Here is an 11352-nt window from a genome sequence, read left to right as displayed (position 1 = left end):
GGTACATTCTCTGCCTAACTCAGCTCTGCTGCATACCATTTGAAGATACAAAATTGCAAAATGCCTCCACGTGTCTTTACAAGATGTGATAGTGGGATACATGTTTTTCCCTAATGTCTACTTATATTGTCCTCCGCTACCTCCCTAGCCCCTCGGTCTATAATTTTTCACCCTGGCTATCTTATTCCAGTATCCACACTCCCACTGCTGTTAGTATCCCCCCCCCCCTGCTTCCTGTGTTGTTTTACTGTCCAGTGTCCACTAACAGTGGGGAAACATTAAAATATAAATGAATAGTTTAAGGTAGACTGTGTGGGCCAGATTCACATAGAAGAGCGGCGGCGTAACGTATCATAGATACGTTACACCGCCGCAATTTTTCATCGCAAGTACTTGCACTTGCGATGCAAACCTACGCCGGCGGCCTCTGGCGCAAGGCGGGACAATTTAAATGGGCGTGTGCCATTTAAATTAGGCGCGCTCCCGCGCCGGACCTACCGCGCATGCTCCGTTTCCGAACTCCCGTCGTGCATTGCGCGCCGTGACGTCATTTTTTCGAACGGCGACGCGCGTAGCGTAATTCCGTATTACTGGACGGCTTACGCAAACGACGTTATTTTTAAAATTTCAACTCGGGAACGACGGCCATACTTTTAGACAGCAATACGCTTGCTGACTAAAGTTAGGGCACCAAAAAAAAAAGACTAACTTTGCGACGTGAAACTAGACTAGCGGCGACGTAGCGAACGCTGGATCAACTGTGGGAATGGAGTTGGGTGTATAGGATTTTACTGTGTTTTTTATTTTTGTTTTTTTATTTTTTGTGGTTGAACTGGATGGACTGCTCAACTGATGGGTAAGCCGGGTAAGCCTTTTGACCTTTCGTTGTAGTTTTCGGTTGTCACACCTTAATTCTATAAGCTCCCTCAGAATGATCTCCTGCACAGTTGGGAAAGGCGGTACAGCAGTAGGTGGCATCAGGGCATGGGGTGGCTGAATGAATGAACCTTGTCCTCTGTGCTCCTCCTCTGGGCCGGGGGAGAAATCAGGAGTCTGGGGAATGATAGGGGTAATCTCTGGCTGAATCTCCAGCCTCTCCAAAAGAAGAACAGGAGAGTGCGGGCTGCACTGTACTCTCCTCTCAGGGTGGTATTGCTGATCTGAAATAGATAAGATAGGCAAAGTTTGATGAATGATGAAAGCGTTCATAGTAATGAATTTATTCAGATTAGACTTTTATGTAGTAGTAATATTGAATAATGGAGCAAATGAAAGATTGAGTTGGGGAGGGGGGATAAGTTGTATTAATGATTGAGAGAAAACAAAAAATCAATTTAAACTTATTTAGGTAAATCTACACATTGCATTTATATCCTAAAGTTAAAAAAATTTAAAAGGTTATTTAATAAAATAACCTTTATAGAAGTAAATAAATACAATATAAAAATTGCAGAAACAGAAAATGCCTTAAACAGAAAATCTTTTTTCTTTATTAGATAACATATTTATCAGCATATGACACGCACATTTAACTCCTGAAAAGCTTTATGTTAAAGACGGAAGAAAGAGTGAAGATAATGTTGAAGATAAAGTTCTTAAAGGGTCCCAGTAGGTTGCAGGTAAAAAGGGCATATGTCTTCTAAATTTATTATCGTAGTATTTTTGATATCCTACTGCAAAAACCTTTGTAGCGCTTTTATACCCACTAAAAGATAAAAAAATACCTGTAAAGCAAAGGCATAATGAGCTAGTATGCACAGCATACTAGCTCATTATGAGCTAATAACCTTGTAAGTAATTTAGTGTGCCGTGCTAGGTTTGCAGGGCGAATATCTTCTAAACCATACAGGTTATAGAGATATTATGTATAGATATTATAGGCTTAACGGTAGTTTAAAAAAAAAGCGCAAAAGAGCTGTTGAACACCTTTCAATAAGGGCTACTAAATTCAAAATCATTAAAAGAACCAAAGGCAGAAAAAAAATTTCAACACGGTGGAGTTCAGCAAAAAATCTTTGTGATAGGAATGAATCTCTGACATCACAGCCACTCTCATTTATTTCCACAGTTTGCGCAGTCCTCCTTGATATATCAATCCCCCTTCAAATCACAGTGTCCCTTTCACAGTCACGTTCTAAAGGTATGAGGTGTCATTTTTGTACGAATTTTTAAATTGAACTTTTAGGTGTATTACATGAAAATGCCTATGTGTAAATAGGGTACATGATGATAATGGAGTTAGTGCTGTGTCCTGTTTCTTCCCAGATCATGCACTTACCCTGAGGAGGAGCAATGGTCCTGCCAGAAGCCGATGCTGGAGGGTCTTGAATGCAGCTTTCTGTTAAAGACGGAAGAAAGAGTGAAGAGTCAAGGTAATGTTCATGAAAAAGTCAACAGCTGTATTTACAATTTTTGCCTGAGATATGTCGTATAACTACAATATTTTCTACTATGAAATCAAATATTCAACCAAAAATGGACTGAGGAAATGTAAAATATAATCAGAAGTTGCTGATGTGTTAAAACAGATGTTACATTTCTGGCAATTTTTAAGATTAACAAAATATATGTAAAATATGCTATCAAGTATCTACATATCATTTACTACAACCCCCATATACATAGTACCAGGGCTAAATTAGCTACTAGCCAGGCCTCAAGGGTTACTAGCCAACAGTTAGTTGCCACACCCAACCCTTAGCTTGCCCCACCCCTAATTCAACCCCTAAACACGCCCTCATAAATTATCTCATTAAATGACACAAAATTGTTTTATGCAGAATAAAATATTAAAAAAAAATATTAACACCAACTTTATCCAAAACCACCAATGAAGCCTGCCTGTGCCCACCTATGTAGCCTGTGCCCACCAATGCACCCTGTGCCCACCATGCAGCCTACATGTGCTGCAGGTAAAGAGCGATAAACGCTTTCATTTCAATTGATGTTTTCCCGCTACTAAACAGCCCTGCCCCATGGCCAGGAAACTTTAATTTACAGATCGCCCGTCCTGGGATTGGACAGGATAAAAGTCCCGGAGGAGGGGATGTATGTGGCAGCAAGCGGCGGGGAACACGGCAATGTCAAATCAAAGCTGTTATCGATGTGTTCTCCTCTCTCTTCCCCCCCTGTGATCGATGAGAGAAGGACTCCCTTTCAAACTATGCTGTTGGCGGAGCTCTCACCCCTTTCTCGGCATCCCTCAAAATCTAGTCACAAAATGAAAGCAGGCAAGTTTGAATTTGGAAGGGTGCATACATACTACTACTATACCCACCTTTTGATTTAAAAATCACATTTCTTACATCAGCTTCCTCAGAAGCTGATGTAACCTTCAGAACCTTCAGAACCTGATCAGAACCTTCACATGACAGTTTCCCCTTCACAATTATGTTCTGATCTGAACCCCCTTCACAGTGGTAAATTTCACCCACCTTCACAGCACATGTGAACAGCTGTGTTCTCTGTCCCACCCTGCAACTTGACCCACCTTCACCTAACAGCCCCACGCAGCTCTGCCCCCGTCACAATTCAGCATCCACAGCTCTGACCTTGCTACCTTGCTTGGGCACACAGAACCATAGACACAATAAATACTATAGTGGGTGGAGCAGAAGTTGCTGAAGTTATCCAGCATAATGTTGTTTGTTAGGGCCGCATAGCAACCAACCAATCACCTGCTGGTTAATTTTAAAAAGTTCTCTTCAGCTGCTCTATTGCTGCCCACTATTTTGCATTGCTATTTTTTCGGCTCACTGTGCATAACGAGCCTTCTGCTCTCGACTGTGATAGTGAAAGCTGAGTAGCCAGGGAGACAGAAACGGCACCTAATTGTCTCAACTGTGACGGTCTGCATGGCACAGTGACTTGGTCCAAGTAGTAAATAGCAGTTCATTAGATATCCTTTGTGTTGGGTACTCACCACCAGAATGTTGTTGATAGGATGTACTTGGAGTTGGAGCTGATCCTTCCAAGGATGATGTTTCTTGATCTGGAAAACATGAATGTAAAAAAATAAAAATAAAAGTCATACATGTGTAGTCATCATAAACAATAAGATAGCTTTACAAATATATTATAACTGCAATATATATAAATTATAATGATATATTTAATTTTCCTCACCACCAGCTCTATGATTTTGACCCCTGCTGCTGAATCCAGGGACATCCTCTGCCAGAAGGACATCTCTTAGCTCCGCCTCCCACTCTCGCAACTTGATAGGCTTTCCTCGGTTTTGTCCTAGTCGAAGCCTCTGCATCTTCTTTGTAACCGTTGCCCGACAATCATAGAACCTGCAAATGTACATAAACATTACAATTACATTAATAAAAAAACAAATACTTAGATTAATGTTTTTTGAAAACCACATTTCTTTTCACATTGTGATGGTTATATGTATACTGTTCAGCATGTGGCTGTGACAAATACATTTTTTGGTTACGTTGAACTGTTACTTTTTTGTTATTGACTACAAAACTGTGTATTTTTTACACAAGAGTGAAAGAATATTTTAATATTAATTACCTGTGTCTGACGCCATTGGTGGGCCTGTGAAACTTGGAGACCGCATTCACGGAGTCCCGGACTCGTTCCCAGGCTGCTGACTTCTCAGATGCTGGCACGGATTGGCAGAAGAGTGTCACTTTTTCTTTTGATACTGCAGCAACCAATGCAGCATTCTCCTCTTTGGTATATATGGGTCCCCTTGATTTCTGTCTCTTGGTTCGCTTGTTCTGCTGCACATCTGAGTCCGCACTATCTGACATAGGAGGGGCCACATGTCTCCTTTCTTTGCCATGCTCCCGCTCCACTACACCTCCACATTCCCTTCCATGCCTCGGCTTCACTCCACACCAATCCTCCCCTCCCCGCCTCCTCTCCCCTCCATGCCTTTCCTCCACTACCCTCCTCTCCTCCCTTTCACGCCTCTTCTCTCCTCCACGCCTTTCCTCCACTACCCTCCTCTCCTCCCTTTCACGCCTCCTCTCTCCTCCACGCCTTTCCTCCACTACGCTCCTCTCCTCCACTCCACTACTCTCCTCCACGCCACTCCTCTCTTCCCCTCCATGCCTCCTCTTCTCTCCATGCCTCCTCTTCTCTCCATGCCTCCTCTTCCCTCCATGCCTACTCTCCCCTCCATGCCTCTCCTCGACTCTACTCCTCTCCTCTCCTCCACACCTGTCCTCCACTCCACTCCTCTCTTCCCCTCCACGCCTCCTCTTCCCTCCATGCCTCTTCTCCCCTCCATGCCTCTCCTCCACCACACTCATCTCATCTGCTCCACACCTCTCCTCCACTTCACTCTCAGTCACACCAACAAGTCTCACATCAACACACTGACTAACACCAACATTCTCACTCTCAGTCTCAACACTCACATGTCCATTCTCACTCCTATACATGATTTTAATTGCCCAAAAGATAGCAAACCAGTGAAACCACCACACAAAAACAAGTCGAAATTCGACAAGCCCACCTCTGCCCTGCTCTCTGTTCCTCCCTCGCCAAACCACGCACTCATACACCGTCTCAAAATGGAGTCCAGGGGCGGAGGCTATAAGCCGCGCATCGAAAACGAAAGTAAAGTATGAGATTTTCGAATGGTTAAGATTTGCTGCGATGTACTTACGAAAGTACGAATGATTTACAACACACATTAGCAGCGTTAGCGGAGCAATTCTGACACATTGCGTAAAATAACGAATTAAGGCCCGATTACAAATTTACTAAAACAATCTTACGAAAGTAATAATCAGTCAGTATCAGTAAGACCGTCAAGTAGTCTATCGCAGCCAAGTTAGATTTACAAAATTACAATGAGTAGTGTGTTGAATCAACGTAAAATGTATTTTAACTGAATTACGAATGCACTAAGATCTACTAAAGCACGTTTTTACAATCGAATGAAACAAGACACGAAAATACGAATGATGATAAAACAACGAAGATCTATTTCCTACGAAAATACGAATGCGGCACGATGGTAAATATAATGTAAATACGAATCTAAAAAAACGAAAAATATACCAACGTAAAAACGAATAAACAAATAAATTCATTCAAAAAATACGAACGAAGCAGAATACAAAACATAACGAAAATACGAATCTCGATTCAACGAAAAATAAACTAACAAAAAAAAACGGAAACGGAAAAAAGAGTGTTACGAAAATACTAAAGAGTACGAATACGATAACTAACGTCTTACGAAATTACGACTCGTTACGAATCACGATAAACGAACAGAAACGAAACAGAAATAAACGAAAATTTTTGCTGTGCACATGTCTACTCTTCTCAAGAGAGAATAAATTCAGTTCCTCTAATCTTTCCTCATAGCTGAGCTCCTCCATGCCTCTTATCAGTTTGGTTGCCCTTCTCTGCACTTTCTCCAGTTCTCCGATATCCTTTTTGAGAACTGGTGCCCAAAACTGAACTGCATATTCCAGATGAGGTCTTACTAATGATTTGTACAAGGGGCAAAATTATATCTCTGTCTCTGGAGTCCATACCTCTCTTAATACAAGAAAGAACTTTGCTCGCTTTGGAAACCGCAGCTTGGCATTGCATGCCATTATTGAGCTTATGATCTACCAAGACCCCCAGATCCTTCTCCACTACAGATCCTCCCAGTTGTACTCCCCCTAGTATGTATGATGCATGCATATTCTTAGCCCCCAAGTGCATAACTTTACATTTATCTACATTAAACTTCATCTTCCACTTAGTCGCCCAATTAGACAGAGCATTGAGGTCGGCTTGTAAATTGGCGACATCCTGTAAGGACGTTATTCCACTGCATAGCTTGGTGTCATCTGCAAAGACAGAAATGTTACTTTTAAACTCAGACCCAATATCATTTATAAAGATATTAAAAAGTAAGGGTCCCAGCACTGAACCTTGGGGTACACCACTGATAACCTTGGACCATTCAGAGTAAGAATCATTAACCACGACTCTCTGAATTCTGGCTTTCAGCCAATTTTCTATCCATTTACAAACTGATATATCCAATCCTGTAGACCTTACCTTACACATGAGCCGTGTGTGCGGAACTGTATCGAACGCTTTTGCAAAATCCAAGTATATCACGTCCACAGCCACCCCTCTGTCCAGGGTTTTACTTACCTCTTCATAAAAGGAAATCAGGTTTGTCTGACAACTTCTGTCTTTCATGAATCCATGTTGTCTGCTGCTTAAATAGTTTTTTTCCAGCAAGAACTCATCCACGTGGTCTTTTAATAATCTCTCCAGTATCTTCCAAACTATAGAAGTTAAACTAACAGGCCTATAGTTACTTGGTAAAGACTTTGTTCCCTTTTTAAATATGGGCACCACATTGGCCCTGCGCCAATCCAGTGGTACTATTCCTGTCATTAATGAGTCCCTAAATATTAGATACAGTGGCTTTGAAATGACAGAGCTCAATTCTTTTAGGATCCGTGGGTGGATGCCATCTGGTCCAGGTGCTTTATCCACCTTTATTCTGTCTAAATATTTCTGGACCATATCACTTTTGAGCCATTGTGGATCATTTGGGGCTTTGTCACTACCACCCCCATTATGGACATGAGCTCCCCCATGCTCCTTTGTATACACAGAGCTGAAGAAAGTGTTTAATAAATTTGCCTTCTCTTTGTCCCCAGTCACCCACTCTAGATTATTTTGTAAGGGGTCTACATGCTCAGACTTCACCTTTTTACTATTAATATATTTGAAGATTTCTTTGGGGTTTGTCCTACTATCTTTTGCAATCTGTCGTTCATTTTGCATTTTTGCATCCTTGATTTTCCTTTTACATATCCTGTTATATTTTTTGTAACATTTAAACGGCACTAGTGTTCCTTCATTTTTATATTTTTTAAAGGCTCTTTTGGGTAGACAGAAATGGGAAATCCTCAAAAAGACTGTTTGTGAAAGTTAAAAAAGCTATAAACTGTTCTGTGCCCATTGATGCCAATATTCTCTCCCAGTCTAAGTCCTGGAGAGCAGCCCTCATCCTTGAAAAATTTGCTCTCTTGAAATTACGGTAAGTGTTTTTATCTTTCTCGTATTTGGTTTTTGCTTACAGCTAACATCAAATGAAATCATGTTATGGTCACTGCTACCCAGGTGTTCTTTTATCTGAACATTAGTAATACGCTCTGCATGGTTTTAGATTACCAGGTCCAACAGAGCATCATTCCTAGTTGGGGCCTCAATAAACTGAACCATAAAATTGTCCTGTAATAGGTTTATAAATTGTTGCCCTTTAACTGTCCCAGCAGTGCCATTACTCCAGTTAATTTCTGGGTAGTTAAACTCCCCCATTATTATCACCGTCCCAGCCCTTGCAGCCCTTTCCATTTGAGTCTCCACCTCCTCATTAACATTGGGTGGTCTATAACAAACTCCAATGGTTAACTTAATGCTTCAGACTCATCACACTCTCCATCCACCATGTCCTCTTTCACACTCGCTTTAACCACTTAAGACCCAGACCATTATGCAGGTTAAGGACCTTGCCCCTTTTTGTGATTCGGCACTGCGTCGCTTTAACTGAAAATTGTGCAGTCGTGCGACGTGGCTCCCAAACAAAATTGGAGTTCTTTTTTCCCCACAAATAGAGCTTTCTTTTGGTGGTATTTGATCACCTCTGCGGTATTTAATTTTGGCGCTATAAAGAAAAATAGAGCGACAATTTTGAAAAAAATGCAATATTTTTTACTTTTTGCTATAATAAATATCCCCCAAAAATATATATATAAAAAAAAAAAAATTCCTCAGTTTAGGCCGATACGTATTCTTCTACTTATTTTTGGTAAAAAAATCACAATAAGCGTTTATTGATTGGTTTGCGCAAAAGTTATAGCATTTACAAAATAGGGGATAGTTTGTGGCATTTTTATTAATAATTTTTTTTTACTAGTAATGGCGGCGATCAGCGTTTTTTTCCATGACTGCGACATTATGGCAGACACATCGGACACTTTTGACACATTTTTGGGACCATTGTCATTTTCACAGCGAAAAGTGCTATACAAATGCACTGATTACTGTGAAAATGACAATGGCAGTGAATGGGTTAACCACTAGGTGGCGCTAAGGGGTTAAGTGTGCCCTAAGGGAGTGATTATTACTGTAGGGGGGCGTGGCTGTAGGCGTGATGTCACTGATCGTCATTCCCTATATCAGGGATCAGACGATCAGTGTCACTGCCACACAGAAGAATGGGGAAGGTGTGTTTACACACACCTCTCCCCGTTATTCAGCTCATGTGACCCGATTGTGGGACACCGGCGGCGATCGGATCCATGAGTCCCGCGGGCGCGGTCACGGAGCTTCGGACCGGGGTCGCGTGTGCGACCCACGACTGGGCTCTTAAAGGCGACGTACAGGTACGTGCCTGTGCCCAGCCGTGCCATTCTGCCGACGTATATGTGCAGGAGGCGGTCCTTAAGTGGTTAAGATCACTTCTCACATAGAGACAGACCCCTCCACCTTTCCTTATTACCCTGTCTTTCCGAAAGAGTGCATAGCCAGGAATATTAATAGCCCAGTCATGTGAGGAATGAAGCCAAGTTTCAGCAATACTGATTACATCATAGCTCTCCTGATGCACCAGAGCTTCCAACTCACCCATTTTGCTTGTCAGACTTCTGGTATTGGTGAACAAACACTGTCATGCGTTAATATATTTTGACCGGTCACATAATATCCTCTTGGGTGTTCCGAGATTGCAACCAGGACTTGGTACTCTACTTACCTTGGGTTTAACTTACTTTGGGTTGCCCCTAATACTACCCTCTGGAATATGTTCCACACTGACTATCTTTGTCTCTGGACCCTCCCCCCCGTCGCCTAGTTTAAAAACCCCTCTAACTTTTTTGCCATCCTTATTCCCAGCTGATCTGCACCCTCCTCATTTAGGTGCCATCCGTCCCTTCTATAGTACTGGTTATCGACTGAGAAGTCGGCCCAGTCCTCCAGTAACCCAAACCCCTCCTTACTACACCAGCTCTTTAGCCACTTGTTTACTTCCCTAATCTCGCTCTGCCTTTCTGGTGTGTCTCGATGTACCAGTAGTATTCCTGAGAATACTACCTTGGACATGCTCAATAGGTGCTCAATAGGTGAGCCATGCAAGAACTGGAATGTTTTCAGCTTCCAGAAATTGTGTACAGATACTATACAGAGCCGTGCATTATCATGCTGCAACATGTGGATGAATGGCACAACAATGGGCCTCAGGGTCTCGTCACAGCATCTCTGTGCATTTAAAATGCCATCAATAAAATGAACCTGTGTTTGTTGTCAATAGCATACGCCTGCCCATACCATAACTCCACCACCACCATGGGCCACTCGATCCACAATGTTGACATCAGCAAACCGCTCACCCACATGACGCCATAAACGCTATCTGCCACCTGCCCTGTACAGTGAAAACCAGGATTCATCCGTGAGGAGAACACCTCTCCAAAGTGCCAGATGCGATTAAATGTGAGCATTTGCCTACTCAAGTCAGTTACAATGATGAACTGCAGTCAAGTCAAGACCCTGATGAGGACGGCGAGCATGCAGATGAGCTTCCTTGAGATTTTTTTGGACAGTTTGTGCAGAAATTCTTTGGTTATGCAAACCAATTGTTGCAGCAGCTGTCTGGGTGGCTGGTCTCTGATGATATGGGGGGAGAAGAGGCTGGATGTGGAGGTCCGGGGCTGGTGTGGTTACATGTGGTCTATGGACGGTTAGATGTACTGCCAAATTCTCTGAAGCGCCTTTGAAGATGGCTTATTGTAGAGAAATGAACATTCAATTCAAGGACAACAGCTTTGGTGGATATTCCTGCAGTCAGCATGCCAATTGCACGCTCCCTCAAAACTTGTGACATCTGTGGCATTGTGCTGTGTGACAAAACTGAACATTTTAGGCCCCGTACACACGGCCGAGGAACTCGACGTGCCAAACACGTCGAGTTCCTCGGTGAGTTCAGGGATGAAGCCGCCGAGGAGCTCGGCGGGACGCCTTCTCCCATAGAACAACGAGAAAATAGAGAACATGTTCTCTATTTTCTCGACGAGTTCCTCGGCAGCTCCATCGGGCCAAAAGTGTACAGACGAGTTTCTCGGCAGAATCCGGGTTTGACCGAGTTTCTCGGTGAATTCTGCCGAGAAACTCTGTCGTGTGTACGAGGCCTGAGAGTGGCATTTTATTGTGGCCAGCCTAAGGCACACCTGTGCAATAATCATGCTGTCTAATCAGCATCTTGATATGCCACACCTGTGAGGTGGATGGATTATTTCGGCAAAGGAGAAGTGCTCACTAACAGAGATTTAGACAGATTTTTTAACAATATTTGAGAGAAAT

General features: G+C 42.6%; 1 protein-coding gene across 1 annotated transcript; it reads right to left on the bottom strand.

Moving 5' to 3' along the window:
* Window positions 1-244: 244 nt before the first annotated feature.
* LOC120928204 lies at window positions 245-4914 on the bottom strand. Its single transcript, XM_040339313.1, has 6 exons — window positions 4528-4914; window positions 4126-4295; window positions 3923-3991; window positions 2279-2338; window positions 834-1160; window positions 245-261 (listed from the first exon to the last, which is right to left on the bottom strand). The coding sequence occupies exons 1-6, from the start codon at window positions 4767-4769 to the stop codon at window positions 245-247; spliced, it is 885 nt and encodes a 294-aa protein (XP_040195247.1). The 5' UTR covers window positions 4770-4914.
* Between the last annotated feature and the right edge of the window lie 6438 nt (window positions 4915-11352).

Source organism: Rana temporaria, chromosome 2, assembly GCF_905171775.1.
Source record: "Rana temporaria chromosome 2, aRanTem1.1, whole genome shotgun sequence".
Taxonomy (NCBI): Eukaryota; Metazoa; Chordata; class Amphibia; order Anura; family Ranidae; genus Rana; species Rana temporaria.
The sequence above is the reverse complement of the archived record's forward strand: the minus strand, read 5'-3'. Positions and strand labels throughout refer to the sequence as shown.